Source organism: Protopterus annectens, chromosome 1.part2 (assembly GCF_019279795.1).
Source record: "Protopterus annectens isolate FY-2018-M chromosome 1.part2, PAN1.0, whole genome shotgun sequence".
In the NCBI taxonomy this organism is placed as follows: Eukaryota; Metazoa; Chordata; order Ceratodontiformes; family Protopteridae; genus Protopterus; species Protopterus annectens.
In genome coordinates, this window is record NC_056727.1 from 568,214,531 (window position 1) to 568,237,538 (window position 23,008).

The following is a 23,008-nucleotide window of genomic DNA, read 5'->3' on the forward strand; positions in this document are numbered from 1 at the left end:
ATAGAAAATTGTTAGTTGAGAATTAGTATTCAGAAGTAGGCATTATTAGGAGATTCATGGTAGAATCATTGCATTACTGCAATGTAGTGGATTAGCCTGGGGAGTCACATGGGCACAGCCAGTTGTTTAAATAGTGAGTTTTGAGTAGTTTCTTAAATTGTGGAGTAGAACTAATGGAAGTGTGTTCCAGACTTTTGCTGTTGTACAAGCAATAAGAGATTTGCCAGCTTCATTCTTATGTTTGATGACATTTATGAGATTTCAGTCTGTTGATCTTAAGGCTCGGGTGGTGGTGTAGGGTTGTATTAGATCCTGTAGAATGGGAGTTTTGTTAGGGAGGTAGTATAGTTTGTGGGCTGTGGAGAGTTGAGTAGTAAGAAGTAGTTGGGGCAACTCAAGCCAGTTGAGCTGTTTGAGGGAAAGAGAGTGATGGGCTTTATTAGAGGCACCTGTAGCAAATTTGGCTGTCTTGTTATAGCAAGACGCCATTTTGTTTTGTTTGCTGTGGCGAAGATTAGTCAAGATTGGGGAGGCACACAGTAGGGTGGATAATAGGTGGGTTCTTACAGTAGTAGCTTTGGTATAATTGGTCATGAGTTGCTTATTCCTATACAAGAGAACACGCTTTTTGTGAACTTTTTTGATTGTTTGGGCTACGTCAAATTTGAGATTATCGATTTACTACTCCTATGAGTTTAGTGTGTGCTGTTGGGGTGATTGAGGTATTGTCCTTGGAGGTAATGGTGAAATCATTGTTGAGTGCAGGAGATCTACCTGGATTGAAGAGTATTAGTTTTGTTTTTTTGGGATTGGGTGGGTATAAGCTTTATGCTAGAAAACCATGCTTCAGCCAGAGTAAAGTTGTGTTTTGTTATTGTTTGTAGCTTGCTTAAGGTAGGGGCAGCGCAAATGATAGTATCGTCAGCATATTGCACTATAGAGGCAGATGGAGAGGAAGCAGCTATCTGATTTGTAAATATGGAGAATAGTAGGGGACCATGAATGGAACCTTGAGGGGACTCCTATGGATACAGGTAGAAGGGAGGATAGTTGGTCCTGCCAAAGAACTGCTTGTTGTCGGCCTGATAAATAGCTGCTGAACCATGATATATTGAGGGAGTTTAGGTTTAGGGTAGATAGAGTTTTGAGAAGCATGTTGTGGTTGAGCATATCAAAGGACTTGGATAGGTCTAAGAATACAAAGAATACAAAAAGCCCCTTGTTTCGGGTCTATATTAGAACATTCGATGTTTCGGAACATCAAATGTTCTAATATCGAACCCTGTTCAGCGAACGATGAAAATAGCGAAGCTGCAGAAAACTGAATTTTTTTCCAGGGAAAGAATTTGGTTGTCCGTTTCTGTCGCTTCGCTATTTTCAGTGCTGTGGTAGAACGTTACAGGTCGGGTTCAGGTAAGTGTGCGATTGTGTGGACGTGAGGGTTAGGGCGGGTTAGGTGAGTTAGGGTTAGGGCACGGGTCAGGTAAGTGTGTGATTGTGTGGATGTGAGGGTTAGGGTGCGGGTGAGGTGAGTGTGCGATAGTGGCGGACTTTAGGGTTAGGGTTTTGGGGTAAGGTAAGTGGATAGTTAGTGGTATATGTACAGTTTAGTGTAGGATTAGATGTAAAATTTTAGGTGTGTGTGTGTGTGGATTGCTGTTTGGTGTGCTTGTGTTGTGTGTATGTGTTTCGGAGCAGCAATTTTTTTCCCTAGGGAAAAATTTGCTGTTCTGAATGTTCGATGTTGTCAACGTTCACTGAATTGGGTTCGATATTTGAACATTCGAAGTTCTGACACTTCGATGTTCTAATATAGACCCCTTGCTTCTGTGGGTGTTGATTATGTTGGTATAGGATAATAAGGCTGTTGTGGTACTATGGGAGGGTCGAAACCCACGCTGCGATGATGATACAAGGTTATTTTTTAGAAGGTATTGCATTAGTTGCGTATGTACTACTCTTTCTAGTGTTTTTGATAGGGTTGATGAAATTGCAATTGGGCGGTAGTTGGTGAGCTCAAGGGAGTTTCCGCCTTTGTGGAGTTGAATAATATGAGATATTTTCCAGAGGTTAGGTACTTTGCATTCAGATATGGATCTGCTTATGAGGACAGACACGGAGTAAGATATGGTATCAGCTGATAGTTTGAGGAAATCAGCGGGAAGTTTGTCAGCAGACAATGTGGTAGGTTTCAATTTTTTGAGGAGTTTAGTAATGAGTTGTGTGGGTGCTGGAGAGAAGGAGAAGCTGCTCAGAGTTTGTTTTGTAATAGGGGTAGTAGGGGTTGGGGAAGGAGTGGGAATGGTGGTGCTGTTTAGGGTGTTGGATTGGGCTAGGTCTGTTTTGGTAAAGAATTTGTTGAATTAGGTGGGGATGTCCCCCTTGTCGATTGGTACTATGGGTGTGGGAGTGCCAGTTTTACCTGGGTGCAGTAATCTATTTATTGAGGCCCAGAATTTCCAAGGATTGTGTGCGTGTTTGTCTTGTAAGGTTTTATAGTAATTGGTTTTATCAAGTTTTATACGTTTTTTGGTCTTGTTCCGAAGTGCTAAGAAGATTTGTTTTGTGGTAGTGGTTTTAAGTTTAAGAAATTGAGCCCAGGCTCTCTCTCTGTCCTTTATTATGGTTTTGATTTCTTTTGTTAACCAAGGGGAATAGTTAGTTTTAACTCTGATGGTACGGGCTGGTGCATGACAGTTTAGGATTTAGAGAAAGGTTGAGTTAAAGTAGTCTACTGCCTCATCTAGGGGTAGGTGTTTTAGGGGAGACCAGTCACAGTGTTGTAGTTCGTTGTTTAGGTCCTTCGCTTTGAAGTTTTTTTTATGTGAACTATTCTAAGGATGGGTTGGTTGCAATGTTGGGATTTATTCCTAATACGGTGGGTTGGTTGGTGATTGCTTAAATTGTCCGGCAGGCAGCCTGACTGGTGTGCTAAGGTGTGGTCCGACAGAAGTATCCAACCTAAGATGGATTGTTATTTGGTTTTCTTATCTACCCTTGTGGGGGTATCTGTGACTTGGGTAAACCCATGTAGGTTAATGTGGGTAGAGGGATTGTATTTGGTGCAATCAGACCAGTCAATATTAAAATCCCCTAAGAGTATGGTCTCTTGAGGATGGGAGATAGACATCCAGTGTAGCAGGTTCTCCATAATGTCAATATTGTTTCCTGGTGGGGTATAGGCACCTGCTATGTGTGTTTGCAAGAGTTTAGTTTTAATTTAGCAAGAATGAGTTCTATATCATTGATATCTTGGGAGTTGTAGTTAAACTGTTCTAATGTGAGGTGATTTTGAAACAGAATGGCTACACCTCCACCTTTTTTCCCTTGCCTATCTTTCCGTATTATATTATAGCCAGGGGGTGTGATCTCATTATCATGGTGTTCTGGCCTAAGCCAAGTTTCTATTAGTATGGCTAAATCTGGTTTGTATAAAGCCAATAGTGCATGGAGGTCCTGAACTTTGTTTAGTATACTTCTTACGTTAATGTTTAAGAGCAGAAGAGAGGAGGTTGGCCTGCTATAAAGAGAGTTTGGTTGGTTTAGGTTTGAGTGGAGTGAACTAATGGGCCCTGGGTTGGGGTATATGTCTCCACAGCAAGAGAGTTTTAGAGTTAGGTATAGGTAGAGCTTAAGTAGTTTTTGTAGTATTTTATTTTGTTTCTGGGATAAGTAGGGGTTAATTTTGTTTGTTGGTTTAATATTAACATAGGAGAAGCGTTGAGTTGGGGTAAGGTCACATGAAGATATAGGGAACTGTTTTAGCTTTAGTGTATTGGCTGTGGTTTCTGTTTGCCACTGAGTTGGATAGGTGAGATGAAGTTGTGTGTGGTAGGATGGATAACAAGAGAAGAACCAAACTAGTTAATGTGTAGAATGCTACCTTTAAGTGTAGGAAAGTAATTTTATTATTTTGTTTCTTTTCCTTTTATGATACCTTTTGTAGTGGGGGAGGAGTGGTGAGTGAGAGTAGGAGTTATTGAGTGGGTGGTAGAGGAGCAGTTAATGGAGTAAATGACAAGGGTGTGGTATGTGTGAGTGAGGAGTGAGGGTGTCATTTGATTGAGTAGGTGTGTGAGCTGGGGTGGGAGTGGTTATAAGTGTAATTGCAATTGGGGTGGGAGGGAATGGGGCTAGAAAATACAGTGTTGATTGATGTGGACGGAAGAATTACTCTATTTCTGCCAAGTGACTTTCTCTCATTTAAAATACTTAAAAATAATTCTTAAGCAAAGCCTGGATTTGCTGCTGCTCAAATCCCACTTAATATTATAGTATTTTCTTTCTGTTTACCCTTTTTCACTTCCATTTTTAACTGTCAGTGCACTACACCCAGAACTTTGGCTTCTTCCTCCTACTTTCCATTCCTTCATTTATATGAGTATGTAAATGTCCACAGCCCTCTTTATTGACTTCTAACCTCTTCCTTTATTTTCACTGTAGCTCTCTCACTTACCATGTTACCTGCCTTGTATTATGTAGTGTAACTTTTTCTGTATATATTTGCTTTCACATTGCCTCCCATAGCCTTTATGTTTGCTATACTATTGAACTGCAGTTGTATGATCTTATGTTCTTAACTGTAAACTACACATCATTCATTTTGCTAATATACCATATTGTTTTAAGAATGCAGCCTGTTTAACATCAAATGGATATGTTCTCCCTCTGCCTGTCAGAATTTTTCTAATTAGATGTGCAATCGTTACTGATACTTTTGTCAATTTTTGACATACTTTATGAACTTGTATTTCCTTATACAGTATTTGAATCTACGCTTGGAGCTTTTCTCCCCTGTGTTGAACATGGGTTCCGTGGACACAAGTCAGACTTTCCTGGTAAATAAATATCAGATGGATAGATACATAATTAAAATAAATTTAAATCTCCTAGTGGCGATCATAATGGTTAATAGGCTGCAGTCAGTAATTTCAACAAATTTCATCTTTCAGATGTTGCAAAACCCTTGATTTATTTCTTATGCTTGCTTGATTTGCAGACTTCATGATGCATTTCTGCTGCATTTTTAGTTTTTCATAACTTGTGGTTTAATATACTTATTTAAATGATTGTATTTTGAATATGTATCTACTAGGCAAGTGATGACGGGCACCATCAGATGCTAGCCATATAATTCTTTTAAGCAGGTAAACTTAGTTTCATAGGTTAGTACTAAGCTAACTGCCCTTGCGAGCCATTTTAAGCCTAGCCAATTATCCCTTGTGAGACTCAAATCCTGCACCTTGTGTTTGTAAGACAAACACCTTAACCATTAGGCCACCCTTCCAACCCTATAAAAGCAGATAAAAGCAACTATAATATGCATTCAGTAGTCATGTACTACTTCTGAACTTGTTATTGCTTTTTCATAGGTATGGAAGGTATGAGTGGCAAGAGTCACACCCCAGGTGTTACAGCAGAAGAAGTGGAAGGACCCAGAGTCAAAGGTGGGACTTATTTCTAATTTATTATAGCAGAGTCTATAAAACTTGTGGACAATCTAGACAATTGTGGTGTTTGGGATGCATTTATTGTTAATTAAGAACTTTATTACATATTTTCAGGAGATTGGGAAAGCGAAAATAAGTAAACATAGATCTTAATTAGAGTGTGTCTTGTAGTTTGTAACAAATGGGAACCCCCTTCCTAAGAATTCACAAGCTCTTTAATCTTCATTGTTATTGCATCATACTGGGAGAGCATGCTCATCTCCCATGTTATGTAATTAACCCAGAGTGGATTTGATCCTAATTTGATACGTAAGAAAGTCCTTTTTGTTTGGTACTGGAAAAGCATTGTAAGCCGTTAATGGATTTCTGACTACCACCAGATCACCAGCCAAGATTAGAGGTGCTTTTTCTTCCCAATGAAGCTTTGTTGTTTGGGATATTTTTGCAGTGACCCTAATGATAATGGACATCAGTTGGGTATAACACCCCTGTGTTTCTAATGCTTAGTCAAACACTCTGCTTGTGCAGTACTGACGAGGTCATAACATGGCCGAAATATGCATATCCACAGCTAGTGGGGTTTGGCTTTATTGGCCTGAAATTGTCCAGTAAAATGACAAAACAAGTCATGGGCATTCAGGGGTTTCAGCTCACTGGCAATTCTGATGTTCATAAGGATCATTTGCATATATCCCATGTGCCTCTGATACAAGAGGGTTGGGAGGCCACTCAGTGGAAGTTCTAGCTTTGCTGGAGTTTTCATTTTGTTTTTTCCCAGTGAAGCTTGAAATGTGCTGCTAGCCAGATTGTGAGAGCTGGCTGACTCACTTATAACAAGTGTAAGGAGAAGCTATAGTCTTTTATGATGGCAGCAAGGTGACTGTTGTGGAGTAAATCTTAACAGAGAAATTGTCAGGAGGATCCCATACGTGATCACAAGTAGGACTTGGAGAGGAAGGAATAGGTAAGAAATCTGGGGGCTAGGCCGTAATCCCAGTTTCATCCTGATTCTAAGTCAGACATTTTGGTAAACTTTACCTGTTTGCAGATTACAACCACTGCTTTGATTATCAAGGGATCAAATTAACTTCTCTACTGCTGCTTTTGGAATTGAATCTCTAGGATCGAGTAACAAATCTCCTGCACTTGTGCACATGACCTACAGGTCACCTCTCTCAGCTTGGACCCTCATATTCCCTAGCATAAGTTTTGAGGTTGATCTTGGGCTGGGGATTTCTATTGCTTTCTCTTTCCACTAGGTCAGAAACTTGCCTAAAACAGTCAGGCAGGCTTCTTCAGGCCTTCCTTTGCTTACTGTGTCTATAGTCATGGCTGTCACACTGACGTGTTTACCACTTATTGCACAATGGGATATGATTAAATGTGGGGGGCTGCGCACCATTAGGGACTATAGCCGGTATAACTATAGGTCTGTCATATTCTAGGATATCTTTGTCAGTGAATATTTTCCCATCATAGTAGTGATCTGTCACCTGGCTTTGGACCTGTTGTGCAGTGACTGTGAGAAGGGCATTGGCATGTCCCTCATGGGATGGTTGCTCATTTTCTGTGAGCCATCCTGAAAAAGGGAACCAGAGAGGGAGGGAGACTGAGGTCCCTGTCTCTGAAATGGTCTTTGATAATGATTAGTCTTCTGCTGCTAGTACTCATCTGGATGACTTTCCGTTTGTAGAGACCTTCAGACTAGTGGAGTCCTATTAGACTGTCCTCTGGTCCTTCCTTCCTGTCTCTTGAAGAGAATTGGTCTCTCAGAAAGAAGAATGAAATACGTGGGGTCATGCCACTCGTGAAACCTGTCCTAGATGATGCTGTTTTTGAGACCAGAAAGTACTCTGATACTAGTTCTTCAGTTCCCAAAAGGCAAGTGGTCCATACAAGCTTCTTTCTGAGTGGCATGCAGTTCTCTGCAAGCACCTCAGGATGACATTGTTTGTCCCCTAGTCAACCCAACACAGGGCCCAGAGGCGCAAGCCACTTGCCTTATTTCTACTAGACAAGGAGGGTAAAGCCGTGGCCTTTTTTGTCAAGAGGCTGTTCTTTACAACTTTAGGACTTGGGCTGTTTTTTGTCACGTTTTCTATTTCCATAGTTCCTGTCATTCTTGGTGGGTCAAGAAATTTCTGGAAAAGATCCTTAGTATAGTATTTTCAGTATGGTTCCACACTGTCTGCTTCACCTTGTGCACTGTCATCACTGTTAATAGAACAATAGTGCATGTTTGTGTCGGATGATATCACTTATAGGTTCATAGGTAGGTACTAGGCTATTAGCCCTAGGGCCTATATGAGCCTAGCCAAATGGCACCCTGGCTTTTGCCACCCAAGAAAATTATTTTCCTGTGCCCCTGTCAAGCAGAGCCACTGAAGTGATCCCCGGGGTGAAATTCCTATCTCTAATCCAATCATCGAGATTTTTCTTGGAGTGCTAATGAGGAGCTTTGTTTGATATAGATAGGTAGTTTGTTCCAGAGTATGGGAAGCCTCTGGGACAGGACTCTATCCCTCCAGCATGTCCTGTTTATTGTGGTGACAAGGTTTAGGTCCCTAGTGTGTGTAGCTCGGAGGGATTGGGATTTCTTTAAGTGGAGCATGTCCAACAGCTTTGGGTTTGACATAGCTTTGTATGTTAGGCAGAGATAACCTCTGAGTAGGCGATATGCAGCAAAGTAAAGCTGGAGTTTTTTGAGACGGTCTGCGTAGGGCATCTGTTTGAGGCCGGTAATCCTCTTTGTGAGGTATTTCTGTGGCCTTTCCAGTTGTTGTAGATGTCTTGTGACGTACATACCAAAAGGGGCGTTGTACTCTCAAATGGGTCTAATGAGTGATGAGTAGAGGGGAACAATGACCTCTTTTTTTTCCTGGATGAGAAACCTTTTGTGATGAGGTGTGCCACGTAGAAGGATTTCCTGACTACTGTGGCGATGTGATTATCAAAGGAGAGGCTACTGTCCACCTGTGTCCCAAGGTCTCTTATCACACTTTCAGTGTTAAGTAGACTACCGCCTATGTGGTAGTTCATGGGTATAGAGTTTTTACAAAATGGATGACAATGTACTTTTTGGCATTGAGCTTGGGGCCATGGCTTTGACACCAGGCATCTGTCTCCGTGAGGCCCTTTTGTACGATGTTCACATCATTAGGAGTTTTGATTATGGCTCCTAGTTTGCAGTCATCTGCGAACTTTGTTAGCCAAAGACCTTCTGTGTTAGCCTGTACTTCAGAGAAGTAGATACCAAACAGGAGAGGACCTTGGACTGAACTCTGTGGTACTCCACTTGTCACTGGTCTTAAATTGGATTTAGTCTGCTACTTTCACAGTGTGGGTCCTGTCAGTGAGCCAGTTGGCAACCCATCTTGTGACATAGGGATTTATACCTAGTTTAATGAGTTTTCTATAATTCCAGAGTGAGGGATGGTGTCAAAAGCCTTGGCAAGATCTCCATAATATTTCTTAGGAATCATGTCACCTGTAGGCAGATCTCGACAAACAGAGCTCATTAAGCTCCATATCTTACTTACAGGACACTCTTGTTTCTCCTGAAATTCATGTAATGTTCCCACATGTAATCAATTGAACTCCTGTTAATAAAAATTCCATTATTTTGAGAGACTTTAACTACCCATCAGTAAACTGGCACATCTATTTGTCTAATGTAGGATAACACTCGAAAGTTCTTAGATTTCATAAACAAAAGCTCCTTGTAGTAGATTGTTAGCAAACCTAGAAGGCAAAATATTATTGATCTGGTCTTTATTAATATAGATCCTTTGTGTACTATTCCCCTGGTACCTCCTTCAACGGTTAAGTCTGATCATAAACTAGTGACCTTTCACTATTAGAACCTCCACACCTGAAGATACCAGCCTCTCAGAATTCAAGGATTTCAGATGTATAAACCTTGTTGAATTCTGTGATGAATTTTCAAGATTCAGTTGTTCCAACATTGCCTGATCAGGAAGTTACCCAAGAGTTTTACACCAGCGTAGATAAATGTATAAAACTGATGGTACCTACCAGATGTAAATCTAATGAGAGGTTTAAAAGAAGCCATCCTGGAGGTCTACCATCATAAATAAGAATTTTTTTTGTACTGCAGATTTTAAGGTCCCTCTAAAGACCCTCAAATCAAGGATAACATTAGAAAATTGGCTAAAAATGTAAAAAGAACCATTAGGATTGCTAAGGCAATCCATGAACTGAGGTTAGCTGCTGAAGCTAAGAACAGCTCATAGTTTGGAAATAGCACACAGCATTGGCCAGAACGTATTCAAAATGGCACCACCTGTTCTGATCCAGTAGACATTGCCAACATACTAGCTAACAAATGTAGTGCCATCTCCACCCTGGAAATAACTACTCAGTCCATTTAGCCCTGAAGCCCTTAGGCCCATCACTATCACCAAAGATCATGAACTAAAGGTGCTCTCACAGACTAAAAATACTTCCACCATGAGACCTGATAACATATTTGGCTGTAAACAGTAACACACAAACCCAGGCAGCTCCACTCCTTAAACTGTTTTAATTTGAGTTTAGGCACTGAATTCATCTCTGAAGTGTGGTGCATCTCTAGGAAGATGGCTGCACCACTGACCCTGTGAAATACAGGTCCATCAACCTGGTGAGTCTCGTATGTAAAGCCACTGAGCATATTATAACTGAATTATTTACTATGACATTAAACATCTCAGCAGGCTAGACCCAAAGCATTTAGACTTTAAGAGTAAGTAAATACTGTACAATAACCTCTCTGAAAGAGTAACATGATCCATAGACAGGACATATTTATTTATTGCCATTTGTTTATCAGGAAAGTCCGACTGGATCGTGAGCCCATTTTCAGTGGAGGCCTGGGGAGAAAAGTGGCAGTTAACAGGGAAAAAAAATCAAAGATATTACATAAAAAACAGTTAAAAAGTACACAGTTAAAAAAAACAATATTCTAAGGCGTAGAGCTATATCAAAAATTGCTACAAAGACAACAGTAAGAAAAAGTGAAGTAAAACAGTAGGTACAGTTTTGGAGAGCATCCTTTTGGCAGTTCACAATAGTAATAAGTAAAAGTCATGTGTTTTAGTTTAATAGTTTTTAGATAGTTTAATCACTGTCTGTAACACTATCTACTTTTGTATCAATTAATGATATTTTCTGTATCTATATTCTTGTTGGAGCTTTTCTCCCTGGGCCTCCACTGAAAATGAGCTCTTTTAGGCCCAGTGGACTTTCCCAATAAACAAATGCAATAAATAAAATAAATTGCAACTATAAAAGGGGAGAGGGATTAAAGTAGATTAGCTGGGGGAGGAGTTCTTCTGCGGTGGTGCAGCGGTAGCGTTGTTGCCTCACAGCAAGAGGTTCTCCCGTTCGATTCTCAGTTTGGGTTGGGAGTGCCTTCTGTGTGGAGTCTGCATGTCCTCCCCGCGGTCAAGTGGGCGTTCGAAAGACATGCGTTGAATGGGCATGCCTTCGTTGAAGGTTGGGAGTTGGGCTGGCAACTCGACACCATAAAAACCAACTGCCAATCGTTAGCGGACCGGAGTTCGCTGTGGCGACCCCTAACCGGGAAAAGCCGAAAGACAACCAACAACAACAGCATAAATGGGGAGGAGGTTATAAGAGGAGGTTATGGGTTATGTAAAGTGGTAGAGTGGGTAGGTTAGCGAGGTGACGATGAGGAAGTGTTGATGGGTAGAGAATCTGTACAGCCAGGGGTGGAGAAAACTAAACAAGTCTGTTCATCCAGGGGTATAGTATGAGCAGAGACATGTGTTTGATAAGTGGTCTTTCAGATAAGTGGTCTTTCAAAAGATGCTTGAAGTAAGAATGTTAAGTTACAGTTCTAACAGTAAGTGGAATATAATTTAAGTAGCAGTGAGGCTATTTCCAATGTCTTTTTGAGGTTTATAGATGGTGAGAAGTTTATCATTAGAATGAAGAGGTCTGTTTGCACGATAGGAAAGAATAATAGAGCTTAGCACAGGACAAGCATGGGGTCTATAAATGATGATGTGGTCAGTAACTAGTTTTATGGAGTCCGGGTAGTGGGGTAATTCAAACTTTTAAGGGCCTTGCAGTGATGTGTATAGTATTGTTTATTGGCAGCAAATTTAGCAGCTTTGTTGTAGCATATTTCAAACTTAGTTTTTAAGATATCTGTAAGTTAGTAAGGATAGGGGCAACTGGTTGCTAGGATAGCTTTAGCAGAGTTACTAAGAAAGTTTTTATGTTTATAAAGCATGTCAAATTTCTGGTGATTTTTTTTTAATATTTTGAAATGTGGAGTTCTCATCTGAGGTGGTCATCAATTTTCACACAGAGCAGTTTTGTATGAGATACAGTTTCTTCCTCTATATTGTTAAGTGAGAAGATTTTGAAACTGGATTTGTCCTTAAGATGTGCTTTGGGGAGGAATAGTAGTAGTTTTTTTTGAGGGGATTGAGTAATAATTGGGTATTGTGAAACCAGTTTTCAACAGAGGTGAAGGCAGACATCTTGTGTGATTTCAAGAAGATGCACCAGAGTATCAGGTGAGCATACTAGTGTCAAATCCATAAGCATACTGTATAAGTGATGCTTGCGTAGAAAAGATATAGTGGTCATTAATGAAAATGTTAAAGAGCAGTGGAGCAGGACACAAGTGGTAATGGGGAGGTAAGGAGAGAGAAAGTATGTTGACATCTAACCGTTTTCTGTCCATCAGATAGATGGCTTTTAAATCACTGAAGTGATAGGGGGATAGGTCAAGGTGAAGCAGTTGTTTGCTTTGTGAGATGGTATCAAAGGTTTTGTACAGATCCACAAATATGGAGGAGATAAGTTTGCCAGAGTCCCTTTTCTTGTTTATATTATCTAAAAAAGATAATAGTTTAGTAGCTGTACTATGGCCAGGGTGGAATCCATGTTGAGTACTCATTACCAGCTGTTCTGAGAAGAGATGGTGAAGAAGTTGTGGATGTATTTTTCTTGGATTTGTGAGAGAGGAGAGAGAACTGTAATGGGATAAAAGTTACAGACTTATGAAGGATTTCTTTCCATGTGCAATGGGATGACGTATCTTTTGCAAAAAGCTGGGACATAAGATTCCTGTATGGGTCTATTAATTAAGATAGCTACTGGGTAAGATATTCTGCTGCCATCTTGATGTATTCAGGTAGGAGGTTGTGGGCAGCTGTGGAGCAAGGTTTAAGTTTTAGTAGTATGGTTTCTATGTAATAGATATTGTTATTAAGTTTTAAGGGTAAAATTATTTGTGGCTAAGGATTATTTGGATTCATATTTTTCAGAGATTAATGTCTGAGTGGAGGGGCAGTTGGTAATGCGTTATTGGTTTGTGTTGCAGAGGGTGATGTGCTGTTGGTGAGGGCAACGATGCTTTCTCAAATGTAGGTGCTATTTCAAGGGAGAAGCAAGTTTGACAGGGATATGGATCTTTGATCCAGGATTGAGAAGTGTGCGAATAGAGGAACAGAATTTTTTTTATCATTTTTATGAGTAAGTTGTAGTTACTCCTATTATTGTTGCTTATCTTTGTATATTTGTTTTTTACCTTCATTACGAAGTACCCTGTATCTCAGAAAGTTTTGTTTTTTATTTAGCCACTCCTTCCAAGCCTTGTCTCTGGTACGCATAATGTTTTTAGCTAGGGGGTGTGTTTTACTTTTATTCTTTCTAGATGTATAGGGTGACTGTTATGTAGGGTGTTATCTAATGGGAGAGATTTTAGTATAGGCCAGTTGAAGGACCTTGGGATACTGTTAATAAGTCTTTGTTAAATTTTGCAAGATTCCTAGTTGGTTTACCTTGGTGGGTAGAGTGGTTAGTCTGTGTGTGTATGCAGGAAGATAGTTACTTAGGGAGCTAGGATAGGTTCCACTAATAGGATGTTTACTGGGGTCCGAGACTAAAATCCAATTAAGAATTGTGTCCTTATTGTTTTGTTTTATCTAATAGGTGTTGTGATTAGTTGAGTCAGACCAAATAGATTTATGAAGGATGAGGGAATGTCAGATGTTACATTTTACCAGTTAGTGTTGACATCACCAAGAATTTTATTTTTTGTTAAGTAATAGTACTATTAATTCCAGTGTGGATGTAAAGAACAGTAATGCAAAATGTTTTTAAGAGTTTAGCTTTAAAAGTGTTAAGTATTGCAGCTGAAATTTAGGGAAGAAGTTTGAATAGGAGGAGAGGTTGTAGGAAGTGAGGTACAGTAGGACTCCACCTCCTTTCTTGTGGGGTCAGTCAGTCCTCAAAATGTTATACCCTAGCGGTAGTGTTTCTGTAACTTTCATATTGGATTTAAGCCATGATTCAGCGATAGGTAAGGATATTCGGGGAATAGAGTGATAATCCAGGCGTGTAGATCTGTAATTTTAATTACAAGTACTATAAAGATTTAATGTTACCAGATTTATTTTTTTGGCTGATCTTGGGCTTGACAGAGTTGAAGAATATGTCTGCAAATGGGAATTGCATTGGGTGGATGCCTTTGTACAAGTAAAGGATGCATTAGAGGAGGAGGATGGCTTATAAATGGAGGAGAGTTATCTGGGCTGTTATTCTGCTTGTCGGAACTGGTGGTGTTGAGGTTTGGTTTTGCATTAGTAGGACCAGGGTTTGGGTGAATGTCCCCTCACAACTGAGTTCTGGAGCAAAAAAATTGGAATAATGCTTAAGGGTGGGTATAAGTGGATGTCTCTGTTGAGAGAGTTGATCATAGTGAAGTATTCTTTATTTAAGACAGAGGCACGTGGAGAGAGATTGAAAAGACTAGGAGATGTATTAGAATATTTATTATAATTGTCTAGGTTAAGTAGGAGGTTAGGGTTGTGGTAGTCTAGTTTAAGCCAAAGTGATAGAATGTTAAGTGAAAAGTCAGTACTAGAATATGAAAGAGTAACATAAGGAGCAGCATTTTGTTTACAAGATTTATTGATCGGGGAGAGGTGGTAGAGGGTTAGCGTTTAGGTAAACGTCTTTTAGATAGAAAAGTGAAGGACTGAGGTGGGGTAAAAGGATAGTGGTTGTCTGGGATATACAGAAAGAGGTTGAGATTGAGAAATTGAGTAATATATTGAGGGGAGGAGCTTTTGACTATCTTGCCCTTGAGTAGTCAAACCTGGTAGGGTTTGGTTGGGATGGATGAGAGAGAGACTGAGATGATTAAGAGATTAGGTAATTATATTTGTGGGGAGGAGTTTTATACTATCTTGATGGATGACCAGATATGTTGGGGTGGGGATATGGCACAGAATAAATGTAGAGGAAAGGAGTGGTGGGTGGGAATTTGGGGTAGGGTAGAGGAGCAGAGTGAGCCCAAGCAAAACAGGGTGAATGGAATGGGATGCACCTGCTGAGAATGTTTGGAGATCCCAAAAGAAATCATCTATGGATTATACTCTGATCACTACTTCACCCCATCTATAAGGATATAATAGTCCAAAGCACATCAGATTTAAAGGGTGTAGTACTTAACAGTGTAGTGCAATATTCTTACTAGTGTGTTTCTTTTGAGTTAAGGATATTAAACTTTCCCTTTGAGTGTAATGGGGGAGGCATAACGATCAAATGGCAGCTATTAAAGGGTGTGGTGCTTAACAGTATAGTATACCATAACACACAGCATATTTTTACTTGGCCATTCCTTTGACACCCATACCCCTTGCTAGCATAGGTAGTAAGTTAAATGCATCACAAGTAGATCCCTGTGTGGTAATAAATTAGTTAAGTGACTGAACCCGTATCATGTTGGTAACAAATGCCTCAACAAAGTGTGAAGGCAACCAGTGGTGTTCCACAGGGATCTGTGCTGGGACTGGTTCTGACCTTTAGACCACTAACCAAGCCCATTGGCTAACCCAATTTGATTTTGTCTGGTAACAGTAGTCATGAAGTCTTTCTACTCAAACCAGATGATTGCCAAGGGGATATCTTCTAGGTCCATACAGGTCATTGTCCCATTGTATTCAGCATTGATTAGGCCAGTTATTGAATACAATGCCCCTTTTGGGATGCACCACACTAGATATTGTCAGACAATTGGAAAGACACCAGAAGTTCCTAAATAAGATCACATGATTAAAAGCCCTAAGACTAGAAGCACTGTCTCTTTACTCAGGGTCTTACAGACTGCTGAAGGAAGATCTGTGCCTTGCCTTCTGAGCCATTAAGGACCCAATGCTCTAGGATCTATTGCATCTCCACAAATCAAATAGTTCCTCAAATACCAGAACAAGGGATTAAAATCTTCACCAGCAGATACATAAAGCAAAGGGGAGAAATGAGCACAGTGCCTACCCCCAATTCTGGAATAGACTTCCACCACAAATTACATGGTGTGATACATTATCTTCCTTCATATAGCAACTGACTTATCAGAAGGGTATTCACAAATTCACCTATGGCTTTACTGGCCTTGCCTTCCTCGAGAGAGGAGGATCAGTCTGAGGGTGGGTACTGGCAAGAAATAAATGATCACAATACTTAACTGTCTTCTATTGCCTGTAATCCTTTGAAACTGGGCCAGGGCAGGTTTTTTAGTAGGCATCCTGCACGACTATATATCACCTGCAGGCTAACCATCATCTGGTATGTAAGCTCTGGGAGTCATCCCATGATTAAGTACTGCAACAGTGAATAACAAAGAACATAGCACATTTGTGTTAGGAACTTATTATACTCCTAGATTATTATGTATATTCACTGCTTAAATAACAGTAACTTCCCTTATTACCATCTGTCCTCAAGACACCTCTGGGTTGCGGGAGGTACCTAGACTAGCCCTTTGTCATGTTCCCCCTCTGCTTCTTGTTGAGTCACCCTCCGACTCTGGAGTTCAGCAGTTTTAAGGTTTCTGTAGTTGGAGTGTCCCACCCGGGGTTGGCTAACCGTGGGTGGGTCAGCCTGTTGTACCAAGAAGTAAATCTGCTCCTGCTGAGGGAAGAATGATCTGAAGATGGTGTTGGCCAGTGTCCCTTTATACCACTGATGTCTCTGAGGAGGGAGTCCACTGAGCCTGGAAAGAGAACATACTGACCTCTCAAATTTGGACCAGACGCCTGGCTTCTGCAGGTATGAGTCCATAAGTGTCAGTACTGCAATAGTGAATATACTTGAATATCTGCAAATGTGGTAAATTCGTAACACCAGCTGTTCTTTCTTGCTTTTATAACCAGCTTCCAGTTTTACTTCCTCTACCTGTATGAGGACATTTTATGAGATGACTAATTGTTTGGTCATGTGAAAGATACCCTGAAGCTTTGGAAGCTTGCTGGCTATTATATCCTTAGCAGGGTATAACCTATATAAGTGAAGGGTACTGCAGCAGAGATCATTCAACATGTACTGTTAATGTAAGTTTACTTGCATAACTGTACTTTCTATGTCACTTTGTGTATATTCTCCCTTTACTCCCTGGTATGGGAACCTATCCCTGTTGTGTAATCCAAACAGTTATTTTGGGTGTTCACATTCTTTTAGTTCCCTGGGTAATTTGGCCCCCATACCTTGTTTCCTTGGCTAACATCCTATAGTTAACTTCTGTCCTTTTTTTGCTTACTCTCTCCCTTTAGTTGGATACCTTATCAATAAAATATCTTTTTTCCATTCCCTCACTGACTTAATTTTTAGTATGCTATCTGCTTCTTTATATACATGATGCTGTACCTACTTCTTTTTGTTCTTCCCTGGCACTTGTTTCCAATAAGACAATCTGTCACTGTCTCTGGTAGTCCCTCCTTGCCTCATCATCATATCTTTCTATTCCGGTGTATATCCCTGTATTTGTAAATGAAATTGTTTTAACTGTGTAAACTTTAAGGAACCCTTTTAAGCCAGGCAACCCCATGCCCGCTTGCTCTGTCACAAGGATTGGTTTATCCCATTCAACCCTAGTCCTCTTTCCTTACCAAATTAAGTTCTTCATCCACCTGAAAGACATTTGTCTGCCTGGCATACAGAATTAAGAGGACCAAAACATTTTCAGTACCAGTGTCTTCCTATCATGTCCATAAACAGGAACCCCACTCCCCTTCCTGTTGGATTATTTTTTGCTTCGTTTCCATCTGAGTCTGTTCTAAGCCATATTCTTAAGCACTTCATTTTGTTTCATTCCCTCATAGCTATAGGAATTGCTACACTAATTGATGTGTGGACACTACATATATAGTTTTTGTTTCATTTACATTATTATTTCACCCACAGTGCTGCTCTTTGGGTGGCTGATTTTCATTGCTATGTTTGTGTGCGTACATAAATATATTCTTAAGAGCAATAGGAAGACATAGCTGCCTTTTCTTTGTAGAAGTTCAAGTTACAAAGCAGGATCCCCCACACTTTTTTACCCTTGCTTCAGACCCTTTGTATATCCTCCTTATTAATTCAGTTATATCAGTAGAAAATTCAGATCCCATCATTAAGCTACATATATATTCTCAACTTAGTCCATCTAAAACTTTCTGTGCATACAGGGCTGGCTGGTTCTTGATTTGACATTTGATTACTGGGAAAGTCTGACAGGGTAGAAGCCCATTTTCAGTGGAGGCCCCGGGTGAAAAGCTCTGTTAGTAGTAATGTTAGATGTCTGTTTCCCTTCTACAAATCCAACTGATCTGGGTCTATCAGTTTTGGCAACACTTATTAACCATATTGCTAATCTAGACATAAGTACTCTGCAGTCATATCACTTTATTCCAGGGATCAGATATTTCCCCTTTCAAGACTGCTCTTAAATGGTTTTCTTCCTCTCTTTATTAGGGTATTCCATCCAGCTTCCAGATTTCTTTGGGTTTGCCATCCATCCCATGTGGGTGTGAATGACCTGAGACGTACCTCCCTGAACTACATGAAAAGAGACATGGAGGAGCTCTCGGATTATGTAGCCCAGGCAGCTGTGACCCTAGCACTAGAGCAGCATCCTACCATCACCCAGAATGATACCACAGTACAAGCAGAAAATTGATTTCAACAATTGGCTTAAGTTTCTGGTGTCATTCTAAGGGGATCCAGTATCTGTCTGCCTGGGATAACATGATTGACAGACCTCAATGCTTTGCCAGAGATGGCCTGCACCTGTCACCCCTGGTCTTTCGGACACTGGCCAAGGCTTTTGCCACCCCTATAGTGCCTTTTTTAGGCGGTGTTTCAAAGACCAAATTACCACCGTAACAGCTACAAACAAATGCAGTCTGAGGGTCATGCTGCTCAACGCTAGAAGTCTAAATCTCAAAATGCACTCACTCGAAGTACTCCTTAAAATGGAGAACATCGACATTTGTGCTGTAACAGAGACCTGGTTCAAGGCAGCAGAAAGCACCCCTGCACTACCAGGCTATAACTCATTCCACACCTTTCGGCCCCAGAACTTGGACCGAAGCTCCAAAGGTGGTGGTGGTTCCATATTCATAAAGGATGTGCACACCTCAAGACTGGTAGCCCATCATAATGCATCAGAGGTACTTCAGGTGCAGCTAACATTGGGTAAGACAATGATTCAGGTCTTAGCCTGTTGTAGGTCCCCAACCATGTCCCAAGACACTCACTCCATGTTCCTAAGCACCCTGGAGAATATTGGGGTCCAACCTAACGCACTCATACTGGGTGACTTCAACTACTCCTCTTTTACCTGGGAAAACTACTCATGTACCAATACACTTGCCCAGCGTTTTCTGGAATTCATTAATTCCAATGTCCTGGACCAGCTCGTTCTTACCCCCACTAGAGGTAGCAGCATCCTTGACCTGGTCATTACTAACATGGGCGACCATTGCTCTACACCAGTAGTCATCTCCTCCCTGGTTAGAGCCGACCGCAAACTAATCACCTTGGAAATCCACATCCCTCCCACCCCCACCCCTCCGCAAAGGTAACCAGCATGAAAAACTTCTCCAAAGCTAACTTTGGGCTCCTAAGAGCAGAGGTGATTAACTTCACGGCACCCATGCAAATGGAGAATAGTTGCATGACCACCGAATCATACACCGATGCACTGTACGAGCACGTACACAAATGCATGGATCTTGCCATACCCAATAGAACCAAGATGCTCTCCTCCAAAAAAACAAGGGAAGCCAATCTGGTGGTCCCTTGCCATAAACAAACTCTACAACAGAAGGAGAAAACTGATGCAGAATAAGGTGAAGTCCCAGGACTGGAAAAACTCCCTTATCAGCCTCAACAAAAACTTGAGATCCCTCATCAAATCCTCTAAAGCTAGCTATGAAAACAGAATTGCAGCAGATAGTAAAGACAACCACAAGGCCTTCTGTAGTTATGTAAAGAACCTCCACGGCAATACCCAGATTTGCTCTGAGCTACTGCACAGTGGTACCTCCTATACCGAGCCAACAGATATTACCAGTTTACTAGCCGACAGATTCAGTGCTACCTTTACCCCTGTCCCCCCCCCCCGGACCAATCACAGTACCAGTAGATTGCCAGGCACCTAGTATTACTGCTGCACAGGTTAAAACAGCACTGACTAAGGTCAAGAATACAGCTTCTATGGGACCTGACAATATCCCTGGCTGTGTTCTACATGAACTACAGAGTGAACTGGCACCTCACCTGTGTACCCTGTTCAATCACAGCGTCACCTCAGGCTTTGTCCCTACCGAATGGTGCATTGCTATAGTCATCCTTCTCCACAAAGGAGGAGTGACTACAGACCCTCGGAACTATCGCCCCATTAGCCTGACAAATCTGATATGCAAAGCTATGGAACACATCATCATGGACCTAACAAACAAGGATATAGGGAATCTCCAAACTCTGGATCCCACACAGTTTGGTTTTGTGAAGGGTAGGTCATGCCTACTCAACTTGGTTGACTTCTTTGAGTCAGTCACCAGAGCTATGGATGAGGGCAAGGTGGTTCATACAGCTTACCTTGATCTGGCCAAGGTTTTTGATACCATTCTCCACTCAGGAATCATAGAAAAACTCACTAAGCTAGGCGTCAACCCCTGTATCAGTAGGTGGGTTGCAAACTGGCTCACAGAACCCACAGTGTGAAAGTAGCTAACTCCAAGTCAGACTGCCGACCGGTCACGATTCCCACAGGGAGCGGTCCTGAGTCCTCTCCTGTTTGGTATCTACTTAAAAGTCCAGCCCAACACAAAGGGACTCTGGCTGACAAAGTTTGCAGAGTATTGCAAGTTGGGAGCCATTATTAACTCCCCAAGTGTTGTTGACGTCCTACAGAAAGGCCTCACTGAGACCAACGACTGGTGTTAGAACCATGGCCTTAAGTTCAGTTGCAAAAAATTTTGTCATTCCCTTTTGGAAAAACCCAGTTCCTGTGAACTGCCACATCGATGGTAGTCCACTGAACACAGAAGGCGTTATAAGAGATCTGGGAACACAGGTTGATAGCAACCTCTCTTTTGACCACCACACTGCCACTGTGGTCAGAAAGTCCTTTCTATGTGGCACATCTCATTACTAAGGATTTTGCATCCAGGAAGAAAGAGGTCATTGTCTCCCTTTACTCTTCCCTCAATTAGGCCAGTCATCGAGTACAATGCCCCATTTGGTATGCACCTCACCAGACACCTGCATCAAGTGGGGAGGCCGCAAAAGTACCTCACAAAGAGGATCCTAGGCCTTAAACACTTGTCCTATATGAACAGACTCAAAAATCTCCAACTATTCTCTGTCTCATATCGCCTACTTAGAGGCAATCTTGACTTAGAAAGCCATGTCTGACCCAGCTCTCTTAGAAATGCTACATCTAAAGAAATCCTTATCCCTCAGCACCACATGCTCCAGAGACCTCAACCTCATTACCACAATCAACAGAACATGCTGGAGGGACAAGTTCATAACCCGGAGACTGCCTGTGCTTTGGAATAGACTTCCCATACATGTCAAATAGAGCACCTCATTGGCCTTCTTCAAGAGAAATCTTGATGAGTGGATGGGAAATAGAAAATTCACCCTGAGGATCACTCCAGTGGCTCTACTCGACAGAGGCACTGGAAACTAAGGTTGGGTGGCACCATGCCAGGGTAATCCTATGGGCTAGGCTTGTAAAGGCTCCAGGGCCATTAGCCTAGTACACACCTATGAGCTTATGTGACATACCTGCAACATGACTGCCCATCACAGTTTTTATTTCTTCCATGTCCATTTACATTCTGCTGTTGAGCCTCTAACTCTCCCAGCATTGGCAAGCCCAGGTTTAGCATGACATTCTCCAGTAAAATCCTATCCTGATCAGCCCATTTATCTATTTTGTAGTTTTTCATAAAATATCAAGACTATTTCCCTAATTCTTGCATGGTCGTTTATCATTTTCTTGGACTTAGGATCTCTCAACTTCACCACTACTTTCGTAACTTTTAGTATAGAGGTTAATGAAGCAGAAAGTAGTCTTGCTCTTAAGTGTTGCATGCTGATGTGTATTGTCTAAATACTCTTTGATATCCTCTATGGCATCTCTCACTTTCTCCTTTTCCTCATCAGTGGGGTTCTCTAAGTTATTCTGCAATGCTTTAATTCTCACTAACACTTCACAGTATTTTCTATTACCATTTCCCCATATTTCTCTCTACTCTGTTTCAACCACAGCTCTGAAGTCTCCTTTCCCAAGCGCCAGCAATCTCTTCTGACCAATTTTCCATTTTTCCTAGTAGTTCCTGAATCTGACCTGTTATGCATTCTGTAAACTGCCTTTTCACTAAATATGTAGGGAAGTGCCAATGATTGCCTCTTTTCCCACTGCCTTGAGTTCTTACCTTAACCTTTTTGTGTGTGTCACTGTAATTGGGTGTACCTCTGTTCCCTCAAGTGGGTATGTATGTTCTTAGCTTTTATAGTACTTATCCTGTCTGGCTCAGTTCTTATACCTGTGGGAATGATATGTAAATTCCACTTGAGCTCCTAAGACTACTAATATAACCTTCATCCTGAACACTTTTGTGTGTTTTCTTAAGAATCTACCCTGTTTAGTAATGGTCTCCCTTCTTGGGGCTCCCCTGACAAGTTGTCATTATTGCAGACCATAGTTCAGTCAAAGTTATCATTGTTATCAATCCTCCTTCTCCCATTGTCTGCATGGAGTTAGTGTCATGTCAGCTGTCGCCACACTCCTATCTTCTTTGACAGTCATGCCTGATAGTCGCAGGTTTTCTCACGTGCAGTTCATCCATCTCTTTGAAGAAAATATTCCAGTCCCCCTTCACAGCTGAAATAAAAACAAGTTATTTCCTTTGTCATGGTGCTCATTTCTAAAACTGCAGTCATGGGCAGTACATATACCCTCCAAAGTAATTCTGTTACCAAGCCAGAAACCTCTTTTTACCAAAAAACTTAAATGTCCATCCTTTTTTCCTCCTCTTTTACTAAATGAACCCCTGTCCCTAGTTATATCATCACCCCTCCTTCCTGTACCTTTAATGTTCAGCTGAGTAACCACTCCTTGATTTCCCTCTATCAGTCTGATATGTTCAAAAATGTGTTTGTAACTGCATTGCTGTTTCTGCTTTATATACACGATAATATACTGTGTCTTTTTCTCTCTATCTGCAAGGCCGTTCACA

At 41.1% G+C, this 23,008-nt stretch overlaps 1 protein-coding gene across 1 annotated transcript in view; it reads left to right on the top strand.

The window, feature by feature from the left end:
- The window catches only part of LOC122792388 (ADP-ribosylation factor-like protein 6-interacting protein 4), a 91,148-nt gene that overhangs the window by 18,054 nt on the left and 50,086 nt on the right, over positions 1 to 23,008 (top strand). Inside the window, exon 2 of the mRNA XM_044060175.1 lies at positions 5,373 to 5,447. Within this exon, the coding sequence (XP_043916110.1) occupies positions 5,373 to 5,447 (75 nt within the window). The remainder of the gene's footprint in view (positions 1 to 5,372; positions 5,448 to 23,008) is intronic.